At 48.2% G+C, this 22,818-nt stretch overlaps 1 protein-coding gene across 8 annotated transcripts in view; it reads right to left on the reverse strand.

Annotated features, from left to right (window-relative positions):
* Nucleotides 1-22,818, reverse strand: part of PPFIA1 (PPFI scaffold protein A1) — an 88,321-nt gene that overhangs the window by 48,468 nt on the left and 17,035 nt on the right. For 7 of the 8 annotated variants that reach the window (XM_089914355.1, XM_089914357.1, XM_089914351.1 and 4 more), the window contains 5 exons: nt 3,295-3,396; nt 2,616-2,780; nt 2,123-2,197; nt 1,672-1,773; nt 1,228-1,449 (listed from right to left, as the gene is read on the reverse strand). In XM_089914355.1, coding sequence (XP_089770481.1) covers nt 1,228-1,449; nt 1,672-1,773; nt 2,123-2,197; nt 2,616-2,780; nt 3,295-3,396 — 666 coding nt within the window. Of the gene's footprint in view, nt 1-1,227; nt 1,450-1,671; nt 1,774-2,122; nt 2,198-2,551; nt 2,781-3,294; nt 3,397-22,818 lie in introns of those variants that run through there. The other variant, XM_089914356.1, reaches the window with a different exon arrangement.

Below are 22,818 nucleotides of genomic sequence, written 5' to 3' on the forward strand. Positions count from 1 at the left end.
AACAGGAGTAGCCCCCGCTTGCCGCAACTAGAGAAAGCCCGCGTGCAGCAACGAAGACCCAATGCAGCCAAAAATAAATAAAATTGAAAACAAACAAAAGAAGTTTAATACAACTGGAAGCAGCCTTCTAAAGCCTAATTCTTCTAAAGCAAAATTATATTACACAGTATCAAACGCTGAAACTAGGACCTGAACTTTCTGCTACTGCAATTCCTGTCCCCAGCTAAAAATCCGCTTCAGGTCCCTCCCTGTTCACTAAGTAACCAATATTAGCAAAGTCTTAATATTAAAAGTGGCAAGTCTTAAAGTTTTTTTTTCAAAATTCTCTGCATATTAAACTCTGCCACCTCGCCTCCTCCTGTTGCCAAAGAATAATGTAGGCAGGTTATATAGATACATGCAAATATTTGTTTTGAATTCTTACATAAAATTACTCACACCAAGCTACTGAACAGGATGTACACCTGTTCTACATACACGTGAAAGGGGTTCTCTCGGCGGTGGTCTCACAAGGTGGGGGGGAGGGGGTAGGAGCTGCCTGTTTACAAAGGAGAGGTTACGCTAACAGGAGGAGGTGCCAGGGAAGGCACCCAGCGCTCATTTGTTTTCAGTGACAGCGGGCTAGTTTCTCATAAATCACGATACATGCAGAAACGTCTGCCAGAGATGCACACATTTCTACGTATTTTTACAGCATGAGCCTGATGACCCAAGTGTGAACAAATGCCACTCTGTCTGACCACCAACATCAATATCGTACATTCCCCTCAGGGAGCGGAACATCAGAAAACTAGAAACACAGCCGACAGTGCCGCCCTGGCAGAGCCCACAGCCCATGCTCACGTCTCTCCGAGAGAACTACCACCGCAGAGGCCACCACACTCGCTCGAAGTGTATCAAAAGGAAATCTGAGCATAATCAGGAATACATTCGACAGCCTAGGACTTATAGGAATGAGGGGTCCACACCCAGGGCACAGCAGGAAGGGCCGGCTTCATGTCCGTTCCGCTGCCGACGGACTGGCTGCACCAGGCCTCCCCTACCTTTAAAGACCTTGACACAGAAACGGGGAAGCCGCCAGTCAAAGCCTCAGGGCTCTGTTCTGTTTTGCTCTTACTCATACAGTCACCCCAAGGTTGAAGAAACTGGGAGAATAGGTGACAATCAAACCACAACAGTCCACACGTTCAACCCCATGACAACACTGACATGGCGACTGTCACTCACTTCACGGACATCCCGTTGCAACTTTGTGTTCACTTCCTCAGATTTGATGAGGTCTTTCCTGGCCGTGTCCAGATCTTCCTCCAGCTCTGTCACGTGACTGGACAGGGCGGCCAGGCGCTCCTTCATCTGGCTCTGCTCCCTTGACTGCTTGTCTATGACTTCCTGGAGCTCAATCACTTTGGCCAGGTCTTCCTCGTGGCTCAGAGAACCATCAGAAGATCTCTAATGGGGGGAAAGGACCCTTAAACAGCCTTGTTTGCTGAGGGAGGAAATAAAGCACTTCTGGGAAGTCGGTAAGGTCAAAGCTGCCTTCTGCACGCTGTGGGTTCACACGACTCTCACGGCCACTCGGGCCGAAGTGGCGCGTTGGCGACAGGTTCCCAACACGCGTGCACAGACTGGACGGGTGGGACGAGAACCAGACAGAGGGGACCAGGGACTTGCCTTTCCGTTCGCGCTCGGCGTGTTCTCTTGCTCATGGTTTATGTCAAGCACCCCGTCCGTTAGTGTCTTTTTCTGGTTATTCTGTTCTTTAAGAATCATTAGCTAAAAGCAAACAATTGAATGAGAGTAAAGAAATAAGGCAGCAAAACTCCATTTGGAAAAACACAACTGAAAAGAAAACACATGGTGATGTTATCCATCCTGAATATAACCAGGTCATTAAAGTCAGAATTTACCTTCTACTGGAGACATGGGTACTTAAGAGATTCTGCAACTCTGAAATAAAAGTCTAGTTTACTAATCGTTAAAATGATCCAGATGGGCTGGTCCTCAATCAGGAAGATAAATAACATCTGATATCTACTTCTACAGTCTTCATACTTTTTTAAAATGAAGGGATTAAGAATTAGGAACCCTCAGTTGAAACTGTATGACGATTTATCAAGCTTACCTCTTTATGTGTGGCACCTAATTCTTCTTCTAACAAACTACACCTTTCAAGTGCTACTCGTAACCGTTCTCTCACCTGAAAACAAAAGGGATTCAGTTAGTGTGTGTGTGTGTATATGTGTATATATGTTAATTCAATTCTTATTGCATAGCTATCCTAGTAGACTATTAGTGTAATATAACATAATAGAATACCTTTAATGTCTTTCGTTGATCTTAACGTCAAGAAAGCTAATAGCTTTAAAATTTCACCCTTAATAAATTCTATTACCCAATTCCTAATAGCCAGTTGATACACAGGATATAATAAATCTTGAGACATTTATGCCAACTAATACTTTTTAACCATATAGAACTCTGGCTTCTTACAGAAAAACTGTGTTTACAAGAATTCAAGAAGCTCAAAAGTCAACTAAAGTTGCACAAACACCTGCGTTGTCCGCCAAATGACGCAGCACGTGTACAAACCCGGAACTGCCGTGTGGCGGCGGTACCTTCTCATCCAGGGCTTTGTGGTGCTCGAATAACGACTTCAGCGCTTTAAGCACTTCCACCTCGCTGGACACGCCTGCCGGGGACTGCGCCTGCCGCTTCACCACCGTCATCCTGAGGGACCGCTCGTGCCGCGAGACCAGACACTCCAGATGTTCCAGCAGCAGCTGCAGGGCAAGGCCAAGGTGAGCACGGTTTACAGAGCACTTTCAATCTCATATTTGAATCTGGGGCAAATAACTCCTTTCAATCTCACACTAAAGCCAAAACCGTGCGAAGACAGGTCTGAATCCCTCTGGTTCTGTCTAAAGTCAGAGAGAACTTCCCTGGCCGTCCAGGGGTTACGACTCAGCGCTTCCACTGCAGGGAGCGTGGGTTCGATCCCTGTTCAGGGAACTAAGACCCGCCCCCGCTTGCCGTGCGGCGTGGCCAAAAAATAATAAATAAATAAAGTTAGAGAAATTCCCCCTCGAATATATTAAAATCGCATTAACTCTCATGATAAATTTCAAGCAAGGTATGAGAACCCTGAACTGATCAACTCCAGTCCACTCAGTGGGAAAATGTCGAAAATGTGTGTAAAAACACACAGAGTGGGTCATCTTTTGAGTTTAAAGACAGCAACACGGAGCCCAGTCGTGACCCCGAGGCAAACGTTAACACAGAGAATCCCCTACTGACCCTGGTGTTGTTCCTTTCCGCTTTCAGTTCAGCAATTTCTTCTTCTCTTTCGAGGAGCTGTTCCCTGCATACATTTAGTTCTTTAGTAAGTGCTGCAAACTCCTAGAAAACAGTTAAATAAGTAAATAGATATAAGTATAAATACAAAAGAGAGCGAGAGAGTGTCTCTAAAGACCAATTCCCGTCAAGCCTCTCCAGGCTTCACACAAAGACAACTCCCGCCCTGGGATAAGCGGGACCTCTCTGACCCTCCAGAGAATGAGGGGTCCACCGAGCAGCCCAAGACCACACAGGACACCATAACTCCGACCGACTTTCACCCCTCCACCCCCGACCCTGGCACGCACACGGCGGGGAAGGGAATCCAAGCCTGCCTTCTCAAGACCCGGGGAAGTCCGAGATATTCTCCTGAACATAAATCCTAATACCGAAGTGGATAAAGATATTTTAAAATGACTCACAGGCATGTGACCTAGAACCACTGGGGAGAGTAAAGAAAAAAGGTCTAGAAGGCAACAGGCTTTGGAGTGTCCCCCGGGAAAAAGGCTAATGGTACCCCAAGGCCAGTCTGTTAGCCTGAGCCCACTGAAGTCATCCAGACAGTCAATAAACTGGTGAAAATGGTAAATTTATGTTGTATATATTGCACCACAATTTACACAGGTGCGCGCGCGCGCACATATACACGATGCTCTCCAGAGAGCATCAATCAGCTACAGGATGTGAACGACTCTTTACTTCAGTACTTCAGCGCAGACCTGCAAACACGAAGACATCCCAGTAACGCTGGAGAGAAATAATCCAATGTGTCTTCAAACCTGACCCAGATTCTGAAGATACATCTTCAGAGACCTGGCCGGCAGCATCAGCACTGGGCTTTATGGCTGGGAGGCAGGAAGGGCGGGGCAGCCACGTGGACAACGTCTGCTCTCCCTGTCCTCGCAGCAAGCTCGTTTCCCTTCCTGAGTGTCTGAGATTTCTTTCAGATGTGCCCGTGTTAATTACACTGACTACCTGATTCCTCTGGTAAATAACTAGCTGACTGTCGGGTCATCTAATGTCTAACATCAGGGAGAGGTTTCCATCTAATTACTAAGATCCTGTATGAGAAGCACTCTTCCCGCTACAGGTGAGAGAAAGCCTGACTCAGACTAGCCTAGGCTGAGAGGCAGTTACTACTCGGGAGGGTCAAAGGCAGGGCTGGCTCTAAGGTCGTCTGAATTCAGGGCCCTGGATTTTTCTTTGATCACACTGTCCCCCTCTGCACTGCAGTCTGAGTCACAGTTTCATGAAGAAAATGCCTGTCACTAAATGTCTTTGATTATGCCCAGTCCACAGTTCATCGTCCTAACGTGTTTCTCACTGGCTGGATTTCAAGTTGTTTCTCGGCCAGGCCCTCCCGCTCTTGTTTCATTTTTGTCTCTTCTTGTCCTGTGATTTCTAGTTGCTCTTCATGGATGTTAGCTCAGGTCTGAAGCATCTGAAGCACACTTCTCTGGCGGTTTTGCCAGGCCCCATCCGCGAATCTCACACGGAGTAAAGGCACGGCTGCGTAAGGAGCGGGCTCTGGGAGGGTCTCTCAGTGTGAGATCTTCGTGTCGTGGGACCTGGGTTCCAGCTCCCCTCGAGTAGGAGGTGATGTTGTTGGTGCCGACCTCCCCCCACCCAGCCTAGGTCCTGTGGTTGCCCCTCTGGGCCTCCCAAGGCCTCAGGCCAGAACTACATTTCCATGGTGACCGAGGGCCCCTGCTGCCTGCTTCCATTACAGACAGTGCAGATCCTCTTAGAGAACCAACCACCAGACAGGGCCATGCCTTCCAGGTATTGCTTTCTACCCTCCCCGGGCCCACAACTTCCTATAAAGCCCCAATGTACAGAGGGCAGTTGGCCGCTATACACTGAGGCCAACCCCAGCTTCAGAAAGTGAGTCTGAATCTAGTTCTAATTCGCCTCAACGCTTTGGATCCTATCACCGTAACCCACGGGAGCCACGTCTCCTGTGCCTCCACCGGCTCAGGGCCTGGAGCACCGCAGGCCAGGGCGTCAAGCCAGCTCAGGCTCCCCACACTGGGTGTCCCGCTTCTATCCTTAAGGGTATCTTCCTCTTTTGGGGGCCTGGCCATATTTTCTGGTTTATGTTTCTCTGTTTAAATTTACCTTTCCGCTGCTGGGTCTGGAGAAGACACATGTCAAAGCATGAGTTTATGCTGCCGTCCTAACTGGAAGTCACAATGCATCCGAGAAACGGCTGCACACCTGGTCTGGCTGAGCGCCAGGAGGTGAGCCTGGCCGCTCCCCGGGCGCTCCGACAGCACAGACAGGCAAGCGAGCAACGACCCCCGTGCTCTGCATGAGAGTCACCCAGGCCACCGTGGGAGCAGAGCAGAAGCCACCTCTGATGGGAGGTTTGCTGCCGGGATGGCCCCTGCACTGAATGGCAAGCAGGACCCAGCTGTCCAGCTGGCAAGAGCCTCGTCACGAAAGTGCAGCACTGAAGTTGGAGAAGGGCATCCGCAGGCAGGAGTAAGGTGAGGCTGGAGGTGGGCAGAGGCTAGACTAAGGTCCCGCGGACCCCGTAAGGAGTCTGTGCTTCATCCTGAAGGCTCTGGGAGCTGTCTTATTTACAGACTTTGGGGGCCCTGAACAGGGAAGGGGCCAAGCTGTTCAAAGTTCCAGGCAGTGCCTGACACAAAGGATGTGCTGCTCAAAATGGGTTTGCTGGGTAAGCAAAAGTCCCTGGGAGCAGGGCCGAAGCTGGGCTGGAGGAGGTTAAGAGTGAGAAGACAGCTGAGGCCACAGCAAGAACCCCGGGGAGAAGTGAGGGTCTGACCCGAGACCAAGACTAGAGAGACGCAGAACATAGAAGAATTCTCAGGGCGAAATGCAAGGATCCCCTGTGCCCCCTGCTGTGGCCGTCATCAGCTTTCAAAGGGTCCTCTGGACGCTGTGCTCAGAAGGGCCTGTAAGAGGGTGAGGCCAGAAGTGGGGAGGCAGCCTGGCGTTGGGGAAGTGCAGGAGAGGCCAGGCGAGTGAGCACACCGCGGGGGGTGGGGGGGGCAGGGCGCGCTCGAGAGTAGAGCCAGCAGGATTTGCCGACAGGTCCAACAAATCTGAGAGAAGTAAGGGTCCAGGACGATTCCAAGGATTCTGGCAGGAGCGAGGGAAGGATGGAGGCCCCATTCTCTGAGAAGGGAATGTCTACGGGAAGAGCAGGCTTTGAAGGGAGGCCTAAAAGTCCAGTTTCAGACAAGCTTAATTGGAGAGGTTCTAAGGCATTCAAGTGGAGCTGCACCTCCCGGTCTGGACTTCTCGGGGATGCTGGCCGAGGTGGGAGAGTGATCTCATGGCACTGAGTGTGGGCGATAAAAGATGAGGCCTGAGCCCTGTGAGAAGCCAACGCTGGACAGCTTGGAAATGAGAGGCGTCAGCAAGGGCAGCCGCGGGGGGCCAGGAGGGAAGGGGAGCACCTCGGAGTCCAGTGCTCCAGAAGCAATGGTCACCAGGGTCAACAGCTGCTGGGAGTCATCTGACTGGCCCCTGGTGGGCGGGTCTGCTGAAATGGAGGCCAGCGGTGGCCATGACCATAGCAGGTCGGGAGCCCTGGCAGGGCCGAAAGCCTGGGCGGACAGAGGGCAACAGAGGACGGGAGGAGGACGGCGGTAGGCACACTCTCATTCTTCCGAGGGACTTTGAGTTAAGAGGAGAAGAGAACTAGGGCAGTGGCTGAAGGAGACACAGGGTCGAGAGCCCTGCCGCAGCGGGGGACGGGGGCTCGCACGCGGACGGCCAGAGTCCAGAGGAGAGGTGGGAGCCAATGGCCACTACCCGAGCAGCCGAGAGCAGGTCAGTCAGCTGGGTCCGTGCAGAGGGTGCCTTTCCCGGGGGTGCCCAGTTCACCCACAGTCAGGGGAAAGGCAGTCGAATACGTAGGCACAGATCCAGACACACAGGGAGATGTGTGGTGGGAATTTCTGGAAGTCCTCTTCTAATTTCTTCCAATCTCTCTGAGAAAACAGATGCCTTTGCATTGAGTGGAAGGGTGCACGTGGTGCACTGGGGAGGGGAGGAGGGGCGGGCACCAAGTAGCCACTGAGCAGAGAGGGGGTCAGACACCAGTACCACGACCGTGGGCATTCGGGTCCACTGTAGGCTGTCAGCGACACCCATGGACAAGGAACGGACTTAACGGGAGCGGGTTTCCGAGTACGGTGAGGTAGGGTGTGGTGTGTGTGTGTATGTGTGTGTGTGCTGAGGTAGGGGGTGTGTGTGTGTGTGTGTGTGTGTGTGTGTGTGTGTGCTGAGGTAGGGTGTGTGTGTGCGCGTGCTGAGGTAGGGTGTGTGTGTGTGTGTGTGTGTGTGTATGTGTGATGATAATGGACCACGGAATTTCCGTGGGTAAAGAAGACAAGGGAGACGTGGGAAGGGAGAAGGACCACAACAAGGTGGTAGGGTCGCAGCCTGTAGGCCCCAGGAGGGTTGAATTTCGGTGTTTTATTTTCCAAAGTTCTACCATCTATCATGAATACATTTCACTGCCTTTAAGTGAAATATGGAGTCAAAGCATAACAAGTGCACACTGCAGGTTTGTGGGCTGGCGGGGGCGGGAGGAGCTTGAAGATGCCTGTACATGCCGGCTACGCGCAACTAGCGATTCACACATTCGCCCCCCTTGGAGCTAGAAGGGACACCATCTAGCCCCACTTCCACACGCAAGCCTTTTTCCACAGTCACTTTTCCTTTAGCTCTTTCATCACCAGAAGCAAGCCTGTATCTTTTACATACAAAGTTTCCTCAAGCTTTTCCTAATAGCTCCAAACTGTCTTCATTCACCTATTAAGAGAATATTTAATTCCCATCATTTTGGCTAAATGTAAGTGTTTCTTACAATAAATTCAACAGCTAAAACCGTTCTACGATATACTGCTTTGAATATGGTAGAAAACAAATTTACAGAACTTCACAATTATTTTTACTCCTTAAAGAAAAACCTTTCTCTTTGCTCAAAAGAATTCAACCGAAAACGTATCAAAGCAAATTTAAACTTAGGAGTTTAGATAAACATTAGACAGGAAATTCCAAAGTTTAAGATTCCAAAAGCATGTTCATATGTGCACTGTGTTTGTATTATCATTGCAGAGAAAAATTGCAGAGCCTGAATAAATCCCAAATATGTGCAATAAACGATCTAGTCTATCACCATGATAGGAACCTAATTGTCAGCATCTAATTTTTTTTCTCTTTAGAAAAAAATGTCCGTTTAAAAAGTACTGTAAGCCAGTTAAAAGTGACATTCTATTTACTGTAACTAAAGTTTGAAGTATTCTTTGAAACTGAACAGATACAACAATCACTGGAGTATTTTCAGTTTAAAATATAAGTCTGCACAATACAGATTTGTATTTCCATTTGACATTTTCTAGGACTGAGACGAGGGAAAATAACATTCAACCACTAAAATCAATTTAAGAACTTGATTTCACATAATGCGTGAAAGTGCCGATACTTATCATTTCTGGATCTAGATAATAGGATCAGGTTACATGAACCAGACGTGACTGATCAACGTCCATGATCAAGAGACTTTCCTGGTGGCGCAGTGGTTAAGAATCCGCCTGCCAATGGACACGGGTTCAAGCCCTGCTCCAGGAAGATCCCACATGCCGCAGAGTAACTAAGCCCACGTGCCACCTACTGAGTCTGTGCTCTAGAGCCCTCGAGCCATAACTACTGAGCCCATGCGCCACAACTACTGAGCCTGCATTCTCGAGCCCGCAAGCCACACCTACTGAGCCCACACGCCTAAAGCCCGTGCTCCACAACAAGAGAAGCCACCGCAATGAGAAGCCCGCGCACTGCAATGAAGAGTAGCCCCCGTTCGCCGCAACTAGAGAAAGCCCGCGTGCAGCAACCAAGACTCAACACAGCCAAAAATAAGTAAATAAAAATAAATCAATTTATTAAAAAAAAAAAAAAAGTAAGTCCTATGGATCAGATGCAACATTTGGTTCTAGAAGCGATGACCATTCTCTCTTCCCGGACACCAAGGGGAGTGGGAAGCAGCAGGGTCTGGCCACTTCCTCCCCTCAAGTGGTCCCGACACCCTTCCCGTGTTCTTTACCTGACCATCCGTGTTACGGTTCTACATCTTCTATTCTCTATAATCTCCACCAATAGCTCTGTTTTATTTTTAAATTACGTTTCATTATTTTTGCTAACCTGCTGAAACAAGACTAAAGCTTCGCTGGAGGCAAAAAGTATATGTCCTCTTACTGTAGGGGCACGCAGTATAATAAAGAATGGAAATGGGGTCTAATTTTTAGCAAACTAAAATGAACACCTAAAAACCTGACTTGCAGAACCGACTTAGTTTATCTTCTGACAGAAGCTGTTGATATTGCCACAGTCTTAGGTTTAAAAGCATGTCAAATTTTGAACTGAAGGAAAATTAGAAGTTTATACATTAAAATGAATCAGCAAATCATATTTGAAACTCTAATGCGTTGATTAAAATATGCTTGGAAAGGTTATGTATAACTATTTATTCTGCGACCTAATGATGGGAGAAGAAGGACAGAGGGACACTTAGAAGGAAAAAAGACAAACTTTACACCTTTGCAAAATCTGAGTCATGAGCTCACTAGACATATTTAAAGCCGTGAATGCAATAGCACTGGATTTTCAATTACTGATTATTGCAAGCAACAGAGCAAAATGCATAAGCAGTTCAAAAGTCCCAATATATCTGATTTATTTTTTCTCGTTTCTAAGAATAGATACTGACAAAATTTATGCTCATACTTAGCATTTGGCAATTACGCAATCGAGATTGTATACTCTGAACCTAACAAAACATGGTGCAGAGCAGTATTGCAACGCGATCTCAATTTGGTTAAAAGCAAACACAAACTTGTATTTCTTTTTTTCTTTTTTTTGCGGTACGCGGGCCTCTCACTGTTGTGGCCTCTCCCGTTGCGGAGCACAGGCTCCGGACGCGCAGGCTCAGCGGCCACGGCTCACGGGCCCAGCCGCTCCGTGGCATGTGGGATCTTCCCGGACCGGGGCACGAACCCGTGTCCACTGCATCGGCAGGCGGACCCTCAACCACTGCGCCACCAGGGAAGCCCAAACTTGTATTTCTTATTTAAAATATAGACGGACACCCACCAAACTGCTAACGCAGATTATCCACTATGGATGCGAAAGTGGGCCGGAGATGAGTCTTTCTTTTTAACTTATATTCCTGTTTAATTTCAATTAAGTACGTACTCGCTTTGTTTTTTTTTTTTTTTAAAAAAAAAGAAAAGACCAGGGACTTCCCTGACAGTCCAGTGGTTAGGACTCAGTGCTTTCACTGCCGGGACCCGGGTTCCATCCCTGGTCAGGGAACTAAGATCCCACAAGCCGTGCGGTGCAGCCAAAAAAATAATAATAATAAATTTAAAAATTAAAGTAAAAAGAATGAAATCATTAGCCCAACTTATTAAAAAAAAAAAAAAAAAGGCCAATCTTCACTTCCTTCTTCCTTTCTAAACAAGGTTAAAACTACAGGGCACGAGCAAATACAGGCCGCCTACGTGGACGTAAGCTGTCCAGATACTTTCCCCCAAAGTCGCCGTATCTCAATCTCTAATTCTTTCTTCTGCTCTCCCACTCATCACTGCAAGGTGGCCTCAGCCCCCAGCCTCACTGAATGAGCTCTGGCTGACACACCAGCACCACCCTTGTCTCCACTGAACCCAGTCCAGCTTCAGTGCTCACCTACCCCGTCCTATGGGGGAGCTTCTGACCCCTCCCCTTCCCACTTTCTTCCCCCTTGTCCTGGTCCCTAGTTCTCTGCTCATCTCATAACGGCTGGTGCTCCGGGGGCTCTGTCTGAGGTCCCCTGTTCACCCTACACACCATGCCTGTCTGACCCGTGTCAGGCTTCACCCCCCCGTGCTGGGTCACTGTCCAACTGCCCACCATGCACCTCCACTCGGCTGTCTTCCAGGACCTCATCATCGTCCCCCTGGCCCCCAGAGTAGAGGAGACCACGTGGCCTCCCTCCTTTTCCTCCATGTTTGCCAACTGCTGGGCCTGCTAATTCGACCTCACACTTGCATCTCCTAGACTGGCCGCTGCCGCCGCCTCCTCGGCCTGGGCTGCCGGCCTCCCTGCCCCAAAGAAACCCGGACCCATTAGGAGTCACTCCGAGCTACCCCTTTCCTCCAACCTCCAGCAGCCGCCAGTCTGCTTTCTGTCTCTAGGCACGTGCCTATTCTGGACATTCCACACATATGGACTTGGACAATATCTGTCCTCTTGTGTCTGGATTCTTTCACTCAGTGTACTGTTTTCAAGGTTCAGCCACGTTGGAGTATGTGTCAGTGCTTCATTCATTTTTGTGCCTCAATAATAATTCCATTATGTGGATGCAGCACAGTTTGTTTGTCCGTTCACTGGTTCATGGACATTGGGTTGCTTGTGCTTTCTAACTACCATGAGTCATGCTACTATGAACATTCCTGCACAAGTTTTTATGTGGATTTATACTTTGGTTTTTGGGCATACCGAGCAGTAGACATACTTCTTCACAATGTAAATGAGTGAGTTGTTCCATTTCTGTTTCTAAATTCCAATTTAAATATCCAGCTATCTTAGCCATCACTCCTTTCTTCTTTGGAATGTATTTTCTTTTAGGCAAAAATTGGGATTTCCTCATGGACAGTAATTATAAGTTTTGCTTCACATATTTCTTTCTTTCTGCTAAAGAGCAAACCAAAATGTTTTTGGTTGTTATTAGCATTTCAGTATTTAAACACACGTAGTTTCTTACAATTAGTCAAGATAATCTGAAAAATAAATGCACATGTGTATTTCAAAACCACCTGAATATAAGTATGAATGCATATTTCATATGTTTTAGAAACAAGTGTATAATGTCAGTGAAATATCACAGGCGAAGATATTCTAATTAAATTTAAAAAATTGAGCCTGGGGGTTGAGGGAGAATCAAACCAATGAAGTAAAAAAAATCAAGGGCAGACCATCATCGGATGAATGGATAAAAAAGATGTGGCACATATATACAATGGAATATTACTCAGCCTTAAAAAGCAACGAAATTGAGTTATTTGTAATGAGATGGATAGACCTAGAGTCTGTCATACAGAGTGAAGTAAGTCAGAAAGAAAAAGACAAATACCGTATGCTAACACATATATATGGAATTTAAGAAAAAAGAGGATGTCATGAAGAACCTAGGGGTGGGACGGGAATAGAGACGCAGACCTACTGGAGAACGGACTTGAGGATATGGGGAGGGGGAAGGGTGAGCTTTGACAGGGCGAGAGAGAGTCATGGACATACACACACTAACAAACGTAGTAAGGTAGATAGCTAGTGGGAAGCAGCCGCATGGCACAGGGATATTAGCTCGGTGCTTTGTGACAGCCTGGAGGGGTGGGATAGGGAGAGTGGGAGGGAGGGAGACGCAAGAGGGAGGACATATGGGAACATATGTATATATATAACTGATTCACTTTGTTATAGAGCAGAAACTAACACACCATTGTAAAGCAATTGTACCCCAATAAAGATGTTAAAAAAAAAAAAAATCAAGGGCAGAAATCCTTCTTTCAAATAGGAATGAGTACCTTCTGAGTTCTAAAACACTGGAAAATAACAAAATGAGAACACAATATGAAGTATGTTAACATCCAGTTTGTAGTTATATAATGTTTCAAACTTCCCAATAAAGCCGGTTATGTGGTTTTTAGCACTACTCATGCTTACTAGAGTATAAAGCAGTTTTCAACTTCAAATATCTCATTTCACAGATCTATGCGTGTCCCAAGACACTACTGAATCATAAAGAAACCGTCTTCAGAGTATGAGGCCAGAAACTGCCTGTCTGACCGTGACTGCCTAAGCCACGATTAGCAACAGCGTAAAGTCCATATTTCCACAGAGATGTTTCTTTTCAGCTGTAACAAGCTTTTAAAAAACAGTAATAGCAGCAGCAATGGAAGGGGGCTTAGGACAGAGCTTTTTTAACACAAACCTTCAAAAAATATATATATTTTTGAAATAGTAATAAAGGTATACATAAGAAAAGTCTCCCTTGCAGCCCAGTTTGCTCTTCCACACAACAGGTAATTAAAGTCATGGGTTTCTTGCTTATCTAGAATTGTGTGTGTGTGTATATATATATATATATATATGCCAATAAATACATCCATTTCCCCTTGCTTTTCTTCGATTAAGGATATAACCTGAAGATGTTTCCGTATCAGTTCATGATGTCCTCTTCCTTTTTTATAGCTGCAATGATTGCACATACCAATGAATTCAAAAGCCCTAATTTATTTTTTATTCACTCGCTGATGGACATTTGTTTGTTTTTCCAGTCTTCTGCTATTACAAATAACACGGTGACAAATAATCCTGCGCAGGTATCATTTTGCATGTGTGCCAAATACATCTGTGGGATAATCTGAGAATTTCTGAGCCAAAGGATATTGATCATTTTAAAATACACTGTTAAGTTATTCCTCACTGGCCAGCAATGTGTGAAAACATGTTTCCTTATAGCCCCACCATCCTGGGTGTTATTAAACCTCGGTGTCAATTTTTCTTTTTTGGATCCATCCTCCTTCCCTCCTGCCTATCACATCAAAGTCTCCAAAGCCTTTTCCTATGCTAGACACCGAATGCAAGCCCGGCACCCGGTGTGAGCAAGAGGTAACACGTTCTCTGGAGCATCCTTCGCTCCCTGACCCTCTCACGGCCGGGGAATTATGCTGACATTTCTCTTACAAAGAAGGCTCAGCTCGTTCGTGAGGTTATTACACGTCCTCATTTTCTCACCTGACAATCTGTAACACGAACGGCACATTCTCCTTATTTCAGTTACTGTTATTCATTTTTCTTGGCTCAAATACAAGTGAGACTGGTCTGTTTTTTACTTATCCTGATACATCCTGACATTCCTATCCTTTCCTATAGAATGGCCTCTGATCATCATCTCTCACACCGAAACATCCGTTAGCAGGAACACAAACACCTGACTTGTGTCTTCTAGTGCAGTCATGCCCAAACACGTACATAACAAAATACTTCACTGTAAACTGATTTTTAAAATTCACTTTATATTACAATTAGGGTATTGTACTGATTTCTTAAAATCATGTGTTCAGGTACATTTTAAAATGGATATAATTTTATGATAGCACAGATTATAATTTAAAATATTGTAAAAAGGAGCTATTGTATTGCTCTAAGGTACAAACCTAGAAACAGACCTGCTGGGTCAAAGGGTTATGCAATTTAATTCTCAATGTTTCTAATGTGATAAATTACAGTGTACTAAAGAAATATTAGTTTCACTGCTTTTGGCATCTCTTTGTATATTTTATAATTTACAGGGTTTTGATGTCCTGACAAAAAGAAGATCACAACAACTGTAACTAAGTCCACTGATGAGGAAGGCTGCTTGCACAGGTTCAGCCTGCATGGTCACCTTCACAGTCCTGGGCAAGGTGAGGACTGCACTACTACTTTTTAAACATAAAACATTATTTGCAAAAACAAATTATTTTTAAGCATTTATTTTGTTCAAATGTCACCACAATTTCTCCACTTAGAATCTTTGCCTTTTCTTCTTTTTTTTTTTTTTTTTTTTTGCGGTACACGGGCCTCTCCCGTTGCGGAGCACAGGCTCCGGACGCACAGGCTCAGTGGCCACGGCTCATGGGCCTAGCTGCTCCACGGCACGTGGGATCTTCCCGAACTGGGGCACGAACCCATGTTCCCTGCATCAGCAGGCGGACTCTCAACCACTGCTCCACCAGGGAAGCCCAGAATCTTTGCCTTTTCTAACCTCCCCATGGCAATAAAGGGCAAATTAAAATATTATGCTATTATATAACAGTAAAAATAATCGCAAACCTGTGATTATATACCTGAATATCCAAATTATTTACTTAAATATTACATATATAGCATACATGCCCAAATATAAGGCAATTTCAAGTAAAATTCAATCCCCCTAGTTTCCCATTAAGACAACTGCCAAAAGTTTTTTGGCCACTTTAACAGACACTTTCAGGAATGCAGATTAAACAGCCAACTCTGACTCAGGCTCAGTCCTACGTATTTATGAAAATAAATAGATAAAACTACTTATTCTAGTTGCATGCTAAGTTATTATAACTAATATGCTTATATTCTATCTACAGTCACATCACATGGACTTAAAACATTTCTGAGAGATCCTTTAACTATGTTTTCTTCTCTTCGCTGGGACAACAGTGGTTCACCTGCTGGTGAGCCATTTGGGAGTCATCGACGCCAACCACCATGTGGGCATCCCCGAGCACCTACGTTAAGAAAACAACACGGCGCACTCCAGCTGCAGGACACCAGGTGGATCACTGCCCCGTCACTCCCACGGCCAAGCTCCAGATCCCGCTGCAGCCTCCTGGCAATGGTGGCACCATCAAAACATGGCACAGAGAAATGTCTGGGGGTGGTGGGAGGGTGCCATCAGGGTTTGAGGCACGCTGAATTTGAGAAGGAAGCCAATGCCATCCTGGGGGAAGGACAGCACACCTGAGGAGCATCTCCACTCCTCTGGTGAGGTGACATCATGCTGCTCCCCCCGGCACCGCTCGGGAACTGCCGTACAGTTTACAGCTTAGCAAGTCTCCTGAAAAAGCTTATGGTGTGCTCCTGGTTTTTCTGATTTAGTCACAATTTTAGAATATTTCAGGCTTGTCATTAGCTCCTAGTAGCACCTCTGTTTTGCAAACAAACAAGAAGCCACAATCAACTCTTTGGCATGTGATTAAGCACTGTGTGAACTGGCTTCGTGACCTTTACTAACTTAGAGCGCCCCAGGCACGTCAAGTTAGGTGTAGGGGCCTTCGGGCCCCACCTTCCAGGGCCCTCACAGCATCAGCAAACACAACTGCACAGAAAGCGTTGTAAGACAGAACCTCCTCTGTTGCCCTGTGAGACTGCACTGTCGACAGGAAGAGAATTTTCCACCAAATTCCCAGCAGGTACTATTGAAGAGAAGCTCTCTGACACGCAACAGGGTCAGCTAACACTGCACCTGACTCTGCTCTAAAGCTACAATGTGACTCTGAAAGAACTCAAAAAACAATTATGGGGAATCATGGCCGCCTTTTAACAGACACGGGGGACCGCGACTGAAAGCTCAAGCCTCAGCACACAGAAGACCAAGGACAACCGAGCGGGCTGCTTTCCTGAGACACCAGATGCAAGACAGATATCTCGGAGTGAATCAAAGGTCTCGGTATAAAACCATAACTGAAAGTACTTTATTAGGGGTTTCCTCTTGCGGCTCCACTCTGCCTAGTCAATAGAAATACAAGTTTAAGAATGAGTAGTCTCAGAGTATCTACGGCTACGTTTATAGCATTTCCTGCAATTCTGCTGACAAGTCAAAGAAACACAAATGCTGCAGTGTTTAAGGCCATAGAGCAAAGGCTGAAAGTAATAAGTACAAATGAACTTGAAAAAGGCTTCTGATTCTCTGTCATGCAGCTTTCATAACAAGAATGACATTGCCTACTAGAAGACCACAAAGCTGATTGGTGGAAATGATACAGATAAAGGGTTGATTGTCAACAAAATGTCCCGGCTGCCTGCAGATCCGCCCCTCTGCCTGTCCAGAGTCTGCCCGTCCATCACCATCCTCCCCCAGAAGCTGTCAGACAACCAGCTCTGCTCCTGGTCACCACTTCCCTGGGAGCCACACTCTCAAGGCCTTTGTCAACTGTCCTCCTCCCACCCCCGTGCCGAGGACCATCCCCACACTGTGTCAGGGCCGCACCGCCATCACCGTCCCTCCTTCCCCACCTGCTGACCTGCCGGCCCAGCCCCGCACCCTCCCGCAGGCTGAACACGGGGTCGCGCGGGCTGGGCTTGACCACCCATCTCCCGCTTAGGCTCCCCTAGGCCTCCGCCACTGCTTCACTGCGCGGACCCCAGTCTACTCGGGGGAAAGACGTGCCCCCTCACTACTGAAACCCCAGCCCCCCAAAGGGTCTAGCAGCACACCAGTGTTCAGGCAATAGCTTTGTACGGAAACAAATCAGTAACATACTACCTCTGACAGCAAATATTACTACTCTGTAACCTTCTTAACATTTTGTGGGTCTGTGTATTCATGTCTTGCAAACCAGTCTGACAAAAGCCCCCCGTTACAACAGTTTTACCCTCTAATTTAACAAGAAGACACCTGAGAATGAAACAAAGGCCAGCTACAAAACCGTAACTGAAGGTACTTTATTAGGGTTCCTCTGTGGCTCTAGTAAGCTTAGTAGGGTAGGAACACAGGCCTAAGGGTGAGCAGCCCTGGAAAACACCAGCTGGACAACACCAGCAATTTCTGAGGTGCTATTCTAAGTACACGTAGATGTAAATATTAATGGCAATAGCGCTATTTTTGTTTGCTGCTTTATGGTTTTCAAAGTATTTTCACATATGTTATCACATTTTATTCTCAACCACCCAGTAAGGTGCTCATAATGACCTCATTTTACAAATTATAATACAGGCCCAGGCAGGTTAGTGAAGTGCAAAGGTCACTCAGTTAATAAGTGGCTTGGGACTGAGAACTCAATACAGACAATATGTTATCTTCAGGGGAAGATAACACAGTAAGTATCAACACCAAGGCCACATGTTAGTAAGCAGAGGATCGAAGACTTGAAACAGGCGGGGAGCGGGGTGGAGAGAAGGAAAGACTGGGTGGACAAGAAAAAAATCACTCAGCAGTTAGTGAAAAGGAAGGGACTGTTACAGTCAACCAATAACTTCACCACCATCACCACGTGGAAAGAAAGAGGGCAGCTACATATCCCCCAGGATATCTTTCTGTGATTTCTTTTGCCCCCCTCAAGGATGGCCTTGATTTATACCCAAGCCTACTACTTCATCTGTGTTTTTCTTCAGGCTGATGACATTTTTAAAAGCTGAAGAAAAGGTAAAAGGAATAAAAAGTAACACCGGCCCCAGGCATCAGACTCCATCTTCTCCTAGAGATGGGACAGACGCTGGAGGTGTGAGAACAGACCTCACAGGGTTGACCTCGGCCTTGAGACACAGGTGGGGTTTTGAAAAAAGGGAGCGGGAAAGGGACTCCACAAGCAGGGAATTGTGTAGGCCAAGGTGTGAGGGAAGGGGAGCAAAAAGACTGGTGTGGCTAGAACGAAGGGGTATTTACAGAGGGAAATGGTGTGGGAAGGTTGAAGAAAGCCAGGTCGTGGAGTTGTGAGCGCCAAACAAAGAGTTTAGGTTTTGCCTCTGCCACCAGGGATGGGTGCTGCAGAAACCTGCGCACAGCAAAGGTTCAGGTTAACCTGGGAGCTGTAAGAAGCGTGTTGGAGGGACTGGAAAGGGGAGAGGGTGCATCACGGAGGCTCGAGGCATGGAGGGGCCAAGCAGCGATACCAGAATACAGGAAAAAATAAAAACAGCATTAGGAAAGAAAAACCGAAGCAGCGCTGAGTGGTCCTGGAGGGTGAGAAGGGAAGGAAAGGCGAGGCACGGAAAGCTGGGAGGGGAGGTGGGAGGCGGAGGCTGAGCAAGGAGGACGCACGGCGCCAACTCTGGATATGAGACGCAGCAGGAGAGCCTGGGTCACATCTAAAGGATGTGACAAAGCTTGGGGCTGGGGCGTGAAAGGTGCATCACAGACTTGGGGATGAAAACACAACCGTGGCAGTCACCTTCAAAAGGCGGATGCCGAGCCCACAGAAGTGAACGAATCTGCACGACTACAGAAAAGGGGCAGAAGAAGGCTAGGATTTTAATGTATTTCCTAGTCACGAGCACATGACTAGGATAAAATGAAAATAATTATCCAACTATCTTTGGGTAGCAAGTGCTTCCTTTCCCTCAATTCTTTCCACAGAGGTTTTCCGAACATGGAAAAAAAAGAACCTAACGCCTGCCAGTGAGCACGGGAAATACACAAAGACGAGAACACGAGCTCCCTCTACATTACTGACAGTCTTTAAAGTTACTTTAAATTAGGATTGTGTGTGTCACATTGTTTTTCTGTAGTATTACTATAAAACTTCCAGTGAGAGAATCTTAAGATGAAGTTAACTGAAGCAACACCAGTAGCGTTTCAAAGCACAGGAAACACGCATTCCAAGTCAACACCAAAGACCTTCATCTCTTCGTTGAGTGCAGTGAAAGCGTCTGAGCAGCAGGGTGGGGTGCCAGCCTGGAGGTCACTTACTAAACGGGCTATAGCCTGAGCACCTGCAGGCACACCAGAGAACATCTCACTTCCTGGCAGCACCGGCCCTTTCAATAACAGTCATTAATAGTGAAAACACTACTTCAGCGGGGAAGCAAAGAGGAAAGCACCGGACACTCAAGGGTTTGTACAAAGCGCGCAGAACCTATCAGCAGGAATGTGCTTTCGAGCAATCTCTTAATTCATCGTTAAACTTTTTTGGGACCAAGTATTTCTCTGGTTTGCACAAGAAAACAACCTTGGAATGTACATTCTTTCCAACCTAAACCCTTTGTTCTAACCACCCACCACTCGCCCCCATGGACCTTTCTACGCTCAGGTCACGTTCAGGCACCCTGCTACGCACGCCAAGAGGGCAGCGCTTCTAGTTTGTGGAGCTTTCTCCTTGAAATGGAGCACAGATAACCAGGAGCAGGAATAAAACAGCAAAAGACTCTGTGATGCCACAGGAGGCCGCCGGGAGGGGCACCCGACTTTAATCTCTATTTACTGTGCTCTTTTCTCCCTCCAGCAGGTCAGGGCGGAGGAGAGATGGACGTGGCGACTGTCCCTGAAAATCCCAGCCGGGCAGAGTCTTCGCTGTCCGCCACCTAAGCAAACGCCACGCTGTTTTCTGACACTGTCAACATGCATGGTCATACTGTTGCCACGTGGCATCTATTTTAGCCACGCAGCCTCGGAGCCCCCTTCCCACGGCTGGGAAGTGGTCTGTCCTTGAGGAACGGCATGTGACCCAGAGGAGGAGGCAGAAGCACCAGCCACCTGCTCTCCTGGCCTCTCCCACATCTGGGGACAGTGCAGAACAGCCCCAGGCCCACCAATCACAGGCCTGGAGCCCAGACTCCGAACGGGAAGCAACAAGCGGTGCCCAGAGGTGGTCATGCATCCGAGGCTCCGGGCGATGGTGTGGGCAGTGCAGGTGCAGTTTCCGGACAAGCAGCTTCACCAGAGCCTCGCACAGCAGGACAGGGCTCGTGGCCTCCAGGCCCGGTGCCCCCACCTTCCCCGAGACGCTGGGAACTACTCAGGGTGTGCACAGCCATTTATTTTTCTGCATGGGTCACCCAGGCAGTCTGCAACTAAGCCCCCCAACTTAGCATGCTTGTTTTACTCAATGCAGAACTTCACCCATTTTCCTCAGTGAGAAGTATGCATGAGCATGAAAAACGCCACTGCCTTTCTGACATCACCGCACGCCCTGGGCACACTGGATGGAGGCAGAGACTGTTACTTTGTGCATCTTACAGTTGATACTGTTTGAACTTCTTTTTTTTCCTTGCCTCCTTTTTTCCCCTAGTAACTTTGGGAACCCAGAAGGAAAGGGCCCCTCATCATCGCCACCCTCCCTGACGCTGCTCAGCAGAGCACCGGCTAACGCCTCCCGCTCTGCTCGGAGCCCAGGACACGCTCAGGGTGGCGTCACCGCAGCCTGTGAAGCAGCTCTCAGCGCAGGCGGCAAAGTGAGGGCCCAGCCCCAGAGTTCATGCTCTTAGTTAAGCACGGCCTCCAACTCACACAGTAAGAAAAAGCGGCTCCCTCCACACAGGCAAAAACAAACGCAGTGAAGAAAGTCCTTGCAATTTCCCTCCCATCATTTGATTCCTTGCCCTTCTCACAAAACCTCCATTCTTACACTCACGGTAGGAATCCCATCCCATCCAAATGCACCAGGATGTTTCTCGTTGAGTGGCTAAAGGACGCGGCCTCGGCCTGGGGAGAGAGACGTCCGGAGGGGCAGAGCGTCTGCTCAGGACCAGCTGTGCTCCCCGCATCACTCCTCACTCTTCGGCCCCAGCTGCGGTGAAAACCACAGCCAAATGTCGACCTTTCCTTCCCACTTACAGTAAAGGGCTGTGCAGGAGCTACAGAACACTGACAGTCACAGTGCCCAAAGGGACGTGGAGACCGTCTAGCTCCCAGGGCTTCCCAACCGTCCTCCCCGGACCCCTGTGTGGCTGCAGGTTCTCGGCACATGAGGCTCCAGGCGGCACTGCGCTCCCTGGGGAGCCAGCCCCTCGGAGACCCTCCAGAGACAGGCTCCTTTCCATAAGGCTTTGAACTACAGGGTAGAGTCCCCTCGCCCCTCCCCATTCTACAGAGATGCGACCAGAGGCTCCAAGAGGTGACCCGGTGACGGAACCAGATCAGAAGCTGTCTCAGGGCTCTGCCGCGCTGCCACCCAGCTACCTGCATCACAGACAGTGACAGAAGACGGGCCTTGCACACCCTGACATGCAAACTGCCGGCTGATCTGTTGCGTTCCAAAGCCACAGCTCTTTCCTTGCTCACCGTTGCAGTGATCCACCCAGACGTGGCGCAGTTCAGTGCCTGTGAATCTCACCAGGGGCCGAGAGTTGGCTGAGGGACACGTGCGCTCCGGGGCCGCCGTCCACAGCACACGTAGACCCCTGGGCACACACTGCGGGCGAGAGCTTCTGGGAAGGTGATGAGGAGCAAAGGAGAAACTCTAAACGTCCTGGATTCGTCAAGTGAAAGAGCCGCAAGAATAGTCAGAAACAGAATTAGACAAGACATCTAAGAACGGAGGACTTTAAAGATTCTGGGCATTAGAGGAACCAACTGACGGTGTCAGGAAACCATCGTATTCGCCCCACGAGGCTCCGCAGGGTGGCAGGTGCCGTGGGGACCACTGGAGGGCTCCTGTTCTGGGCGCTGCCCGCCGCCCGCAGGCAGAGCCGACGGGGACAGAGACCCTTTGCTGAAGAAGCAAACCCTGGCACTCACAGGACCACCCCCACGGGCATTGGGGGCATCCTGCCGGCCCCATCTCCTCCTGCAGGGAGGAGCCCTGGAGTCAGACTGCCTGGGTGCAAACACTGACCACCACCTGTGATCTACGGGGCTCTGGGGAGCTCCCCAACCTCAATTTCTTCGTCTATAAAATGGGGTACATAACAGCATCCTGCTTTCTAGTAGTTTAAAGTATACTCTATAGGCGACTCCCCTGGTGGCGCAGTGGTTAAGAATCCGCCTGCCAATGCAGGGGACACAGGTTCGAGCCCTGGTCCGGGAAGATCCCACATGCCGCAGAGCAACTAAGCCCATGCGCCACAACTACTGAGCCTGCGCTCTAGAGCCTGCGAGCCACAACTAGTGAGCCCACGTGCCGCAACTACTGAAGCCTGTGCGCCTAGAGCCCGTGCTCTGCAACAAGAAAAGCCACCGCAGTGAGAAGCCTGTGCGCTGCGATGAAGAGTAGCCCCTGCTCGCCGCAACTAGAGAAA

This window comes from Delphinapterus leucas, chromosome 7, assembly GCF_059928025.1.
Source record: "Delphinapterus leucas isolate spDelLeu-1000000601 "Yukka" chromosome 7, BTC_Dleu_Yukka2, whole genome shotgun sequence".
Taxonomy (NCBI): Eukaryota; Metazoa; Chordata; class Mammalia; order Artiodactyla; family Monodontidae; genus Delphinapterus; species Delphinapterus leucas.